General features: G+C 38.1%; 1 protein-coding gene across 1 annotated transcript in view; it reads right to left on the reverse strand.

Annotated features, from left to right (window-relative positions):
- Positions 1 to 4463: 4463 nt before the first annotated feature.
- The window catches only part of LONP2 (lon peptidase 2, peroxisomal), a gene marked incomplete at its 5' end in the record, with an annotated part of 44127 nt that continues 34305 nt past the window's right edge, over positions 4464 to 14285 (reverse strand). Inside the window, 3 exons of the mRNA XM_010287623.1 lie at positions 4464 to 4917; positions 6710 to 6900; positions 8237 to 8444. Of these exons, the coding sequence (XP_010285925.1) occupies positions 4696 to 4917; positions 6710 to 6900; positions 8237 to 8444 (621 nt within the window). The remainder of the gene's footprint in view (positions 4918 to 6709; positions 6901 to 8236; positions 8445 to 14285) is intronic.

Raw genomic sequence — 14285 nt, forward strand, 5'->3', positions numbered from 1 at the left:
TAATTCAGGTTTTTCTCTTTTTTGTATCTTTCTAAAATTAATTACAGGTGTCATCTTTTGATATATGCATAACTGCTATGGTAAAACTTATCTTTCTGTATGTTTGGTAAATTTTGTCTCTTTCCAGTAGTCAATTCATTGGTGATACTGTTCTTAATTGAGCTATTTTGTGAATGTACTGAATTTGAAAGGAGCAGTTATGTTCAAAGATGTATCAGGAAAGAAAGCTCCTTTAAAAACAGGTCTAGATGTTGTTGTACTTTGAGTTATCTTCTAACAAAAATGAATAATTATTAAGAATTTTCCAAATTAAAAAACCAATAATCCACGTTTCAAATTTAGAGATGCTTAGAAACTTGATTGCATACTTGTATTTGTTGGTTTTGCAGTACAAAGAAGGTATTGTCTTATGCAGTATTTGTAATTATAAAACCAGACCATTTGTTTAAAAAAAAAGAAAGGGGCAGTCAGAATGGGATGTTTTTGGTCTTTTTATATTTGTCATTAAAAGAATACCTGGCAAATTAAAAAAAAGCAAACAAACAAAACAACTTTTGCTTTTTGCTTTAGCTCAAAGTTTGACACATATGATCCTCTCGCTCAGTTTCTTGTCTTCATGTCTTTTGGTTGTTACTAAAGTAACTGTCTTGAACTGATTTTTGTATATCATTTTAGTGACAAGGTACACATTACAATGCAAATAATCTCTTACAGGTGTGCTTCAGCAGCCATAAAGGCTTTTGAAGGATATTGGGCTTTATGCAGACTGCCTATATGTGAAAAGTTTAACCATGAATGTATATGGTATTTGTGTTACAAAACATAGACATAGAGACAGAAAAAAAGAGTAAGGTGAAAAGCTGTTTCATCTCGAGCTATTTGAAAGAAATCTTTGTCAAACCTAGTAGTAGTGGGCTTCTGTTTGGAGAGGTAGTCTGGCTATTAACTACTTTTGTAACACATTAAAATACAGTTTATTTACTGTGCGCTGTCTTTCTTATGGAAGTTGATCCATTAAGACAACTCTTGTTCTTACTATTTTGATGCATGATGAGGTAAGTAGTTCTACAGGTAAGGAACACAAAACCCATCAGGTTGGATTAATAAAATACTACAGAAATAGCTGGCTTTGTGTAGTGAAAGTAAAAGGTTCACTTCCTAAAACTGGATATTTAGGCTGTTCAAACCGTGCACAGATTTCATTTAAAAGATGTGCTGGTACCTTGTGACAGTACATAGATGTCTCAAAAGATCCTGCAGTCTAGCATTTTTTTCCTTATGCATATACATCTGATTGTTTCTAGTCTTCTAAATTCAGTAATTATTCTCACCTAATTAAACTTGTCTACATTTACCTCAGGTTTGCCCTCTGGTCTAGTGACAGAAACTTGGCTAAATACTTAAAATTTTTTGAGGGGTATACACTGACTTGCCATCTCACTTGCTCACTCGTGGGTGGCTGGGACTGCGCTTTGCCTGCCAAGGTTGTCTCATTTTCAGCTCTCTAGTTGTGTTAAGAACATCTAGCTAAGAACCTGTAAGAACGCTCCGCAGTCGGATACGTACCATCCGAGAGTAGCAGGGCTGCGTGAGTGCACAAGTTGCCTAAGACTCCTCTCTGCTGCTGCCTGTACTCGCAATGGTTCAACTTGTGTCCCCAGAAGAACTGTGACTCAAACCCTTGTTGTGCTGACTTAGGCTAGAATGGGCTGAAGATCAAGACTATACTTTTGAAGGGGACTTTAAAAATGGCACTTGTAATGAGCTTTAAAAGCTGACTGGTATGGTCAGACAGTTTTTTGTGTTTTACAGATGACAAATGCTATAGCATAACTACTGGATGCTGACTTACTGTAATGTAAACTAGTATTACTCCACTTGGTGTTTTAAAAAAAATTGTATAAAACATTTGCTATCCATCATTGGATGGGACGATTAAATGAATTATACTTTGGCCCAGATCCTCAAAAGTATTAGAAGCCTAACTGAGTGGATCTCCTCTAAAGAGCTTGAGGATCTGGTAAGTCAACTATGCTCTGTTATATATGAAAAAAACAAAACATACTAGAAATCTGTACAGTTTACTACCTTATCTAAAATAAATGGTGTATTAAAGCCTGGCATTGTCTTAACATTAGCTGTTTGTTTTAGAAAGTACTCTTTTACTTTGCTGGATTGGGAAAGAGTATTCAAATTCATCTTCAACAGATGAAATGCAGTAGATCTTGCATTTCTCTGCTAGCACTACTTCCATGGTTTTTCATTGCCCTTCAAAAAAAAAAAGGCCTTAAAAGGAAAATGTTTGACAAATGTGGATGTTAATATTTGGGTTCTGTTTTGACATTTCTTGCTAGTTCTTGTTTGCCGTAGTGCTTTAAAATTAAAGCTGGTGAGCTGTTCTGTGTTGCTGCCTGTACTGTTGTATTACCCAGGTTCTTTTCAAAGCTAGTGTGGTTAAGGTGTGAATTGTGCTAGTGGGGTAGTTCTTGTCTGTAGGAATTTATAGTGTGGACAGAAGCTACCGCTGCTTTTTTTTTTTTTTTTACCTTTGATAAGCTTAGTTCTCTTCTAGTGTATTCTGAGGGACACGTTTAATATCGGGTCCATTTAACTGTCAATTGCAAAGCAGAATAATCCCTAGTGTATTGAAATGACTTTAAATGGTCTTTACTGTTCTGGCTTGCTGCTGCACAGATTGTTACTACTCTTGACAGCATTTAGTGAAAGCAAAAGAAAAGGCACTAACGTGTCTATACTATCTGATAGAATGGTAATGTGTAAGTTTTATTTTAAAAATCTTCACAAAGTAACATAACCAAGTCAGCTCTGCAGGGAGGAACATGAAAAGCTGTAAGTAAATGCCTATTAATAAGATATTCAGATATTAAACCCCTCACCTTTCAGATAAAGCCCATATGGCTAAGACTTACGAATTGGAGTGGTGTGGCAGGCAGAAAGTCATTGCTTAACTTTTCTTGGGAGCAGCTCCCTGTGCTTCTGTAGTGAAATCGCTGTGGAAACTTTTTTTTTACAGTACTTACTATCTTTCAAAAAAAAAAAAAAAAGCAGTGTTTTCTACATGTATAAACAGACTGCACTGGAATTCTGTGCATGTCTGTCTGCTCACTAGTGCAAAGTAGTACAGGATTGTTATCTGATCTGCATTAAGTTTGGTAGGAATTTTTTTTTTTCCCTACTGGTTTTGATTAAAGGCAAAGCAGCACATTAGTTATCGTGCCCTTCTGGTGTTTTTTCTCTAGTTTCTTTGCACATTTTATGTTCAAGTAAGGCAGAAAGTATTCTGAGACTCTATGTCTGTTGCCTCTTACCCTTGGAACTTGGTTAGTGAATGACTGAGAGTAGAATTCTTAAAATAGTGACACAAAAGGGCCTTTTATTTTTACCATTTTATTCTGTGAAAGTTGTAAAATCTTTTGTAAATCAGGTGCAGAAATTTATTGCTATTGGTGCCATTATGTTCCAGGTAAATCAGCTTTCTATTTACGGAAATGAAAGCAAACCAAACTATTACTTTTGATTTACAGGCTGCTTCTATAATAGGCTTTTTGATAGTATTTGCATTTCATCAGCGCACTTGAGTTTGTTTCAGAATTAATGAGGAAGAGGAGAATGTTACATACTGGCTTTTCTCTTGTTGTTGACCTTAGCATAAAACAATGAAAAACTCAAGGATCTTATATTATGTAAGTTTAAACTTCTGGCTTTGCTAACATTCAAGGCAAGCTAAGAGACACAGCTATCAACTGAGATGGGATACTGACAGACTTTCTTAAATGTTAAATGATCCACGGTGTGCAGTACCTAGTACCTAATGCAATTTAATGGTAAGAGTATTTTCTGTCTTATTTAAATGGGTTTAATTTTTATAGGCTAAACTCCGAACGTAGGCATCCCTGAATGAAGTTGATTTGCATCAGGTAAGAATGAAGGACACGTACTCTGTCCCTCCCAAAATGTTACTGGGCTTTTTCATAAAGTCTTCACGTATGCTCTGCCTGCTTTGGTGCTCTAAGTACAGCTGGATAGGTGAACCTCAGTGCCTCACCTCCCTTCCTACACAAGGATTAGCGCATCTCAATTCTTGAGTTGCTTCCTGTGTTTAGGTTTGAAAAATGATGCCTGAATTGACCTTGCCACAGACCTAATTTAGATGTTATTGCTTCTGTTCAAATCCCTTAAGTGTATTTTTTAGATTTAAAAGAACTTATTTTTCCTGTGATGCTACTGCTCCTTAGCACATTGAATGTTATTTCCCAAATAAGTAAACTCTTGCGCTAAATCAGCTTGCTTTTCTCTTTTTACCCCCCTCTACTAGCCGCTCGTGCTGTGCTGCGTTTGCTGCACTTTGTGTTCTCTGAATGTAGCTCACAGAATTGCCTATTATTCCCATTTGTGGGTGTGTCCTCTTTAAAGATGTAAAATATATATATGCCAGATAAGCTTAAGGAAATGAGTATTTTTTTCAAGATCTTTTGCTGATGACAGTAAAAAGCAGCAACTGGCTGTAAAATGCAGTTTCAGGTTGTTAACTGCTGAAGTAGTATTTTATTTTGATTGCATTTACACCCACATTTAAACAATCGAGTTTAGCTCATAGTTATGCTTGATACACATAGAGCTGGTAATTACTGATCTCCATGAAATTTGGTACAGAAGTAATCTCGGCCTGTCTGCTTAAAGTTTACTATTCAAACGCTCAACTCTGGGCTTAACTGCAAATCCTCCATCAAAAGCTGCGTTAAGAACTTCATCTAGACAGCTTGCCATAACAAAAGTCAAATCTTGCCGTACGTTCACTGCAATTTCTTCAAGATCTTTTTCATTTCTTCGAGGAATGATAATTCTCTTCAGTCCAGCTCGGTGTGCTGCCAGGACTTTGTCTTTAATTCCGCCAACCTAGTAAGGAGAAGAAATATGTATTAAAAATATCCGTGGCACTAACCTAATTTAAGTATCGCACCAGGCGTTAAAATTTAAGGAAAAGTTCTCCCTCCCCCTTTCTGCTAGAGAAGCAATTAAAAATGCGGTATTTTTAACTCATTATATGCTTAATGAAGGAAATATGTTCATATGCTACAGTACCCTTTCTGTAACAGTAACAAGAGGCCAAAAAAATTAATACAGGAATGCAGCTACAACTATCAAGAGCAGAAAAGTCATTGCTTTTCAGAAAGATGGCCTTAACTCGGGTTTTTTATATGGTGTGCTGAAATCCTGCACCTACAATAGATGGGAAGATTTTCCAGATAAAGGCAGTACTAAGTTTAGGGGAAAATAGTCTTAAGGACGCAATGCCACATGATAAATAACTGGAGTTGTATGACCAAAAATGTACAGAAAAGCAGCCCTGCGCTCCAAAACAGCAGCGATGGCACTGTGCTAGAAAAACAGGCATTGCTGCAAGAAGCCACCTGTTTGAGTTGGTAATGTTGAGTTTGTAAAGAGGGGTTGTAAATTACTTTTTCTTTTCGTCACACCTATAGCTTCTTCCCCTTGACCTCTTTTATAATCCTCTTTAAAGTCCACCTTACCGAAGAAACTTTTAATCTTATGATGCCTTAGAGGCAAGGAGAGCCTTGTGTTACTGCACGAAGGGCATAAGTTTAGGCTGCTGCAGAACTAGGCAGTAGTGAACCGTAAGTCTTCACGGGGATCTGCCTGGTTTGGACAACACTACTACACACTTGGCCCATTGCTTGCTTCGATGCAGTTAAGGGCATGCTCGTATGAATTAAGTTAATAATAATAATGGTACGAGTCTAGACAACATTCAGAAAGAAGGTAAACCTGGTTTAGTATTTACAGAGACCTAGTTTTTGCACCCACCTTAATCAATACGCAAAATTTGGTCACTGGTGCAATAAAGGCAAGTTATCTGGAAAGTTAAGCAAACTGGCACCAGCCCAGGGTTGATGGAGGGTTTGTTTTTCACTAGAGCCTTGAACAACAGGCAGTCACGAGAATGCTGCTTCAGAGATCAGACTACTCTGCTACCTTACCATGTTATCTCTGCTTTACTCTCTACTGCAGGAAACAAAACGCTATTTTGCAGCTTCATCCTTCCTTTGTCCATCATTTGGTACTAAAAGATAACTCCCACAGCTGCTTAATCAGTTAGAGCAGGCCCCATTTGATCCCTAGAAGTGTAGTTGTCTGAAAACCTTCCTTTGCCCTCAAGCTTTGAAAAAGCTTTATGGGAACACCATTCAGCTGAACTATATACAAGGAACAACATTTGAGAAAAAGCTAAAAATACATCTATAGAGACAGTTTCAAGAGTAACCGATACGCCATTACTGTAAGAGCTTTAAGAAATTTTTCAAAGAAACTGGAGATACTTCTGTAGTAATAGTTTGAGGAAGCATGTTTAGAAATTGCAGTACATATTTTGGAACCATCTTAAAATTCAAGATGTTGAGGGTTCCTTTCTAACTAGACATGTTAATGTGCCTTCCCTGAAAACAGCATCAAGGCCAGCTTTTCCATTAAATGCAAAGCAGGCAGAGGCGCGGTACAGGGCTGCAGCAGCTGGCTTCCGTCGGCCCCTCACAACTGCACCAGGAGAGACTGGATTGCTGCTCAGGAAAGATCCAGCAAGGATTTGCTTTTGCAAATGGCTAGAAACAGATTTTGTATCCAGAATAGGGAGCATTAATACAACTTAGCTCTTTTCTCAAATGATGCTTACTGGAAGAACAAGGCCTCTTAGTGTAATTTCTCCTGTCATGGCTACATCCGAGCACACCAGCCGCCCACTGAAGAGTGAAGCAAGACAGGTTACTATGGTAACACCAGCAGATGGTCCATCTTTTGTGACAGCTCCAGCTGGGAAGTGCAGATGGATGTCAGTGTTGTCAAGGAGATCAAAATTTCCAGAAGCTTAAGGAAAAAAAGAATGGTTTGAATGTGAAAAATCTAAACCCATTTTGTTCCTGGTCTTTATTCTAAAAGCCCACCAGAGAACTAAAAGTCTTAGCACTATTTTTAACGGTAGGCTGAAAAAACAACACGATATTGCAGAGGCCCTAGGAAAAAAAAAAAGAAAACCCAACAAGCCTTCCGCCATCCAGATTCCTATGCAAACCCGTAACAAGTTAACCAATAAGCTCAGCATTTGCACGTGTGTGGAAATTCAAAGCAGTGATTAATGTAGAAACCAAGGAATTCCTACCTAGAATTTTTAGGGGTTTTTTTAATGTCCCAAACCATAAATCTCAATTTGCAGAGAACGTACCACAAAACCTGCACTCCACAAAAAGTCAGTATTAACAAGCATTATAAAGTAATTCTCTCATTTACATCTTTTCACCTTACTTAACCAGAAGGACGTAACAGTGTAAACCAGAGGTGAACATGTATACAGTTAATGCCAGCAGCATTTCATACATTGATTCAATTTAGGTTTTTTAACTATCTAAACTTCCATAAATAATGACAGGTACTGGACAATTATTTGACTATCCAGCATATGATCACGCTAGGAAGTGCATTTCTAGAACTCTTGGGAGGATCAAACAAAAAACAAGAGTTAAAAGTTTCTTGGCTGAAGACTTGCTGCAGTGCAGTTCAGCAACTGCCATACAAACCCAACTAATTCTCAAAATTTTAAAACTTAAGAAAACAACAACCTACTTTTAACAGAAACTATGTCTTAAATTTAGAGGAAAGCTACAGACTTGCGTATGTATGGCCACATCCTGAAAATACTGCTGGAAAGCCTGAATGTGAAAACGAGTACAAGGCAGTGTCTGCCACAAGTAAGGAGAGGCACCTTGGCACAGAGGCTGTCCACAGCCACCCGGGTTGTTGCAGGGAGGGACTGGCCAGGCTGGAAGAATCCGCCGTGACAATTTCATGTTCTGCCTCGACTGACCTGCAGCCATGCTGCTAACACCTCAGCTTGGCAGAAATCAGGAAAAGCACTACAAAAAAAGGAACTCTAGAGCTGATTTCATCTTCAGTGTAGCACCTATTGCTGGAAAACCCCTCCTCTGTTAAGGCAACACTCATCCACAACGTATACGAGTAACTTCCACCGTTACTCAGCAATGCTACAATCTGCTGAATTATTGAAAAGTATCAAGTTTTAGGACATTTAATTTCCATGCAATATTAATGCTTCCTTTATGTGCAATCCCTGCAGTAAGAGGCCAAAGGACGCATACCATCTCTATGATGCGATACAGCTATGCGTTGTCATTCTTTCCCAACCTACCATTGGTGAGCTGGTATCTCTTTGCATTGCTGCGCAACCAGCTAATAGCAAGATGCGCCGACTCCTTCATAACATCTCCAAGCTGACCAGTCAAAGTAAGCTGGCCATCTCCATCCATGCGACTGGCTTCTACAAACATGATCTCTCCCCCTAAGGGAGTCCAAGCCAAGCCTATGGCTACTCCTGGCTGACTTAAGCGTTCAGACACCTGAAGGAAAATAACACAGGGAACAGTTTAGGAAGCAGTCCTAACAAAACAATTGCAAAAACGATTTGATAGCTGCCTTCAAAGCAACTGTGCTGATTCAAACACAGAAGTTAAACGCCAGTGACTGATATTTTTATTTACTTTTTTATTTTTTTACACAGCAGTTAATTCTGCCTTGTATGTAAACATTAATTACAGAACAGGAGCTGCATGTGGCTGCTTAGCTTAAGGCAGTGGTGAACATCTAGGTTCAACATTCTTTAAACCTTCCCCACCCCCAAAAGTTCAATGAGAACCTTTCTCTTCACTTCAAAGGATTTCAATTATTTAGTCAGTCCTGACTGAATGCTCACATGACTTAATCCATCTGCTAGAGGTATATTTGCCCTGACTCTGTTTCTTACATGAAAAAGCCAGTTTTGCTCCTGAATGTTGCCTAAAAGTCTTTTTAGAGGTGGTTTCATGAACTACTGTCAGACAACACACTGATTTTGTTTGTTGCAAACATTTATAAATAATTTCAAGTAATGAAAGCACAAGTCTGCTAGCAGACTAGATATGAAAGAGGACAGGAAATCCGACTGACTCCATTAGTAATTACAAGTATTTAAGCAAGCTCTACCCCACATGATCCACTTATCTAAAAGCCTGCCTATGCCCAGTTAGTGATGAGAGTACTGGGGGTCTCTGAATCCCAGTCTCCTGTGTTAGGAGAAGGAGGAAGAGGCAGGATGTTTTCCATGAAAGTTCCAGGTTTTGATTATTTTTCCCTTTGAGAGATTATTTTAGAATATACAGAAAGTCCTTTCGTTTTCCTGAGCTTCAAGGAGTTAAAGAAACTGGATGAATTTTTACTGTCAGGCAGTGACTAGAGTTGAAAGTTAATTTGATTCATTCCTGAAATGGATGAATTCTTCATTAAACTGTGTAGATAATTTAAAGAAATGTTTCATTTCTTTTATAGAAAACGAGCCTCACAACAGAACCAGAACTCCAATTCTGAAATCTGCATTTCTAGTTACATTAAAATTTCTCAAACTACTTTTGTCCCTTCTAAGCACATGTAAGATTCCATTTTATAGTACTTGCAAATCCAGAGCAATAGACCAGGTTTTTTCCTCTAGTAATCAACTCATTCGGCACTGCACGACTTACCGTAATCTTTATGCTTTCATTTTGCTTCCTTCCAAGAGGTAGCAGAGAAGTAAACTAATCAGACTTTGTACAGACACAGAAAAGGCAAAGCTCCGTATACACAAAGCTGACTTGCTTTTAACCATCAGCCCAGCTGCAAGAGCAGAGAAGCCTGTACAGAAGCCTGTACAGCCGTGTACTTGCCGGTCTGGAGGCAGAAATACTTGTACGGCCCTGCTGTGAGCTGGCTGTGTTAGAAATACTTCCATTTGTGAGCTCCAAAGATAGTAAGGTATTAAGTATTCTAGTCCCTTACTAAAATGCCTCTCCGTAAGCCCACTAGAAATGCTGCTGCAAGTCCCCGAGTGTTACGTGGGCCCAAGGTCTTGTAAGTGGACCAGCAGCAGCAGATTACCTACGCAGAACAATATAGCTTTCCATGAGCTTATCAGAACAAGAACTCTCTCTCTAAACAGGAGCCAAATGTTAAAATTTCAGTATTAGGCTGAAATCCATCCCCATCATAAAACCAGAATCAAAATCAAGACCATAAAATTCTTAATGCTCAGTTTCTCTTTCCTGTTTCACAAATAGAAAATGGCTTCCTTTATGCAATAAGAGTGAACAACTGTTCACTCTACAGCTCGTACCACTGGTTACTGGCCAAAGACAGACGCACATTTTAAAAAAATAAGCTCATTTACAAACACAGAGTTGTGCTACTTGTAGCTGCAGGCAACTCAGATGCATAAGCAAGTTGTTCCTGTCATGTAAGAGAATCGGTGAAGAAAAAAAAAAAAATCATTTGAAGTCCTACAAAATGAAATTAAACATACCTGCTGATAACTTCTGATTTTGTATTATACGCTTTGCCAAATGCTACACCGAGCTATCATGTGCTGTCGTCTTCTAAGTTTGATGACTAAGGTTTGAAATGTGGCCCTCGCTCAGGATCACTGTTCCTTGTTTTGAGGGAAGTTAGCACAACTCTGGAGCTCCTGGCACAAACAAGACTCCAGCTGTCGGGAGAGACAAGCGGCAGAGGCCAGCGGGACTGGGGTTACACTCCTGAATCTAGCTGACAGCCAGGTCAGTTAGTAACTACGCTTGTCTCACAGTAAAGCAGAGGAAGCCACACAGCCGCCCTCTCCTTGGTTCTCTTGTGGCTCTCAGTTATCTACATATTTTGAACGATATCATGCCATTTGCTTTTATTAGCATCATTTAGCTAGAATGGCTGTTTCTTTTTCTGGCATTTAAGAAAACTGTACGTAATAGAGCATTTTCACTTTTATGGTATCAGAATACCTCATCAAGCATTTTCATTTTTGTTACCGTAAGTTTCTATATCCATTCCCTGTATTTTATTAGTTACAGTGACTTACTCTGATTAGCTTAGTAATTGCTTAGTAACTCAAGTTAACAAAATCAATTCATCGCAGTTAGACTGAAATCCCACAACATTGAAGCATTCTCCTTTACACTTGAGGCAATCATGTATTTTGTCAGCCTGTCATAGCTTCAAACACTTCAGGTATGATGAACAAAAGGAACTGTCCATACCCTCTCCCATCCCAAGGGAGAGACATCAACAAGGTTTGTTGGTTTGGGGATTTTTGTTTTCCTTTTCTTTGGACTGGATGTTAGCACTGGCTCTGTTTATCAATTCAAAACAGTTTACAGACTAATTCCATGGTTTGAGAGCTCAGGGGCAGAAAACAGCAAACATGACTAAAAATCAAAACCAAATGGTTCTAAGGACTCATCATTTATCTCACCTCAGTACAAACTCCTTCCTCTATCCTCAGACTAGGTAGGTACCTCCTCCTACTTTCACAAGTAAGTTGAGATCTGCTAAGAGAACCTAGGTGTGTAGTAAGTGTTAATAAACACCTTTCAACCATCATTCTTTGCACTAACACAACTTCTCTCACTGTACTACTAGAGACTGTAAAAGCTACTGCAGCCTCCTCACCTGCATGTTAGCTGACGCGTGGTGACAGGCATATGTATAGAAAAGGCCCTGGCAGCTTTGATAACTAAGCTTCTTCAGAACAGACCCTTGAAAATCCGTAAACACACACACAACCCCACACAACCACACAATACTTAGAGGAAAGTACGTTATATTACATTAAACGTTCCTATGAAGTGAGCCCCACAAGACTCAATCACTCCTGGCACCTCTAATTTCTTCTCACAAAAAGTCAGAGCAGTTTAAATTAGAAAAAAAATCCTTACTTACACTTTTTAAGCAACTTCAATTAAAAATGACCATTAGAATCAGCTGATGACTGGTCATGCCTGTCACATGACGGAAGAAGAGGTCACTGACCTAGATAAACAGTCTTGTTTTTTGAAATTTTTTGTAGATGAGACCAACTCAGCTATCATTTAGCTGTAATCTGAGTACATGAACGAATTAACAGATACATTTTATCTGCCTAGACACTGCAGAATTAAAGTCTTAACATTTAGCATGGTCATTTATTTTTAAATATTTTAAGGTTATTCCAAGATAAAGGAAAAGAGTATCATCTGGAAGTCTGCAGTTCTGGGAGTTCCTTTCTAAGTTAGCATAATTGACAAAAAGCCATTAAGTCACTGATTCACAATGGGAAGACGAGAACCAGTCCTAAGTTACTTGCTGGCCTTTAGCATCTTTGTTATCGTTCCAGAGGTTCTCCCAACCCAACTACAAACCTTTTTTCTAGTCCACTCTTCTGATTCATTCCCTAGCAAACCACTGCAGGCAAAATATGTAACCACGGCTCCCCTGCAAGGGAGGAGGATTACCCAGAAATATCACCAGAAGACTGATATTTCTTAGATAAAAATGCCTATCCAAACCTGTGCTTTGTACAGATTTTGCTTCTAAAAGATAACCCAATTTGTTCCTTAATTAGAACTGTGTATGTCCCATGAAACAGAGCTATTCTTTTTTGACATCTGCACTTTAATTTCCTAGAATAAGTAATTTCACTAACCTAGAGCTCCTGCCACTTCAACTTCACTCACATTATAAGAATGCAGACTAATTCCGATGGGCCTTCCTGTGGTGCCAATAACATTTTGTTAACTGAGTGGAATTAAAGGTAGAAACCTAGAAAGGAGGGTAGAAAGCTAAAATCCAAGTCAAAAGACAAATACTTCATTATAAGCACTCTGGATATATTATAAACCCTTTGCCCCAAAAGCATGCTGTGCTGAAACATTTCATTAAATCTTTTACACTTTACTGTCAAGATTGTTCTTCCAGAGCCTTACTATGTGATTAATTCCAACATTTGTTCTGTAGGGTGACACATAAGATTATTTATTTGTGATAAATGAATTAATCTACAAGTATGAGCTGAGTATTCTGTCATGCTTTTCTTCTGGGAGACCTCTGCAGAAAATATAAAAGCAACACACTGAAAAGGTGAAAGATGAATCGCTTATTTTAAGGTATTCCCTGAAGGACAACAGATCAATTAAGTCATGTCATGTTTTCAGTTCTATTTGCTCAGTGTCACCCAGGTACTGACATGGTAGCTGCCTCCACTGTATCTTTATTTCAACTAATTATAAATGGCAAAATGCAGGTCAAAGGTGAAGCTTTAAAGGCTAGATACAGAAAGGAGAGAGACACAGTGCAGACTACAAAACCAGAAAAAATTCCGGTAGCCAATCTGGAACGCCTGTCACTGAAACAGGAACTGTAATCTTAATCTAAAAGAATCTTGGGGGCACTTGAGAAAATTCAAAGGAATAATAGGTTAATTGAGAAAATTCAGTAAAACGGGAGTTATGTGTCTATCTGAGCAATTTACATTGACAAATATCATCAAGTGTGCACTGAAAAATATTTACCAATTAATAAATACAGCAAAAAGTGCATGAAAATAAATCCTGAGCTGCTCAGGGAATTGATGCTGTCTGGATTCATCTCTAGTTCTATTTATGCACTACTTAATTTGCCTGCTAAATATGGAAACATTTAAAAAACCTTTGATACACAGGTCAAAAGCTGTCAGTCTTATTTCAGCTTATACAGTCCAGCAGATCCACAAATGTTTATATGCATATTCATGCACAAAAATCCAACCCAGCACTCATGTGTTTGTATATTCGGAATGAAGAACCACATTTAAAAAATTTTACTTGCACTACTTACTCCTGTAGAAGAAGGACAAAATAGCAGAAATTATTTGGTAACACAGCCACACTAGCAAATTTAAATGAATAATCAACTCCATAGAAAGTTCAAAACCAGGCAGAACGTCTAAGGGAAGTCACATATTAGCATATTTCTTGGCCTACAATCTAATTTTTAAAAAGTGGTAAGTTCATATTTATTTGAATTAATTCTACTCTTGACTGGGAACTGGGAGTACAGCTGCCAATGACCGTAACTTTTGTACAAATTTACAAATTCAATTTATTTTTTAGCAACAATATGAAACTAATAAACAGCATTTGTAGAAATCAGAGTACTGGCTTGAATGTTAAGTTCAATTTACTACAATGGCTTTATGTGTATCTGCAATTCAAGCACTAAAAAGCCAAATGATCCTGCAGCGCTTTAGCTCCAAAGACCAGATGTCTGAAGTATATCACATACTTCAAAATGGTAATTCAGATAGAATGTTATTTCTCTGAAAAAAACCCACATGCTATTTTTCAGTAATTGTTTCTAAAAGTCAGTAGTGAGAAAAAGATAGACCA

The sequence above is a fragment of the Phaethon lepturus genome, unplaced genomic scaffold (assembly GCF_000687285.1).
Source record: "Phaethon lepturus isolate BGI_N335 unplaced genomic scaffold, ASM68728v1 scaffold12240, whole genome shotgun sequence".
Classification (NCBI taxonomy): Eukaryota; Metazoa; Chordata; class Aves; order Phaethontiformes; family Phaethontidae; genus Phaethon; species Phaethon lepturus.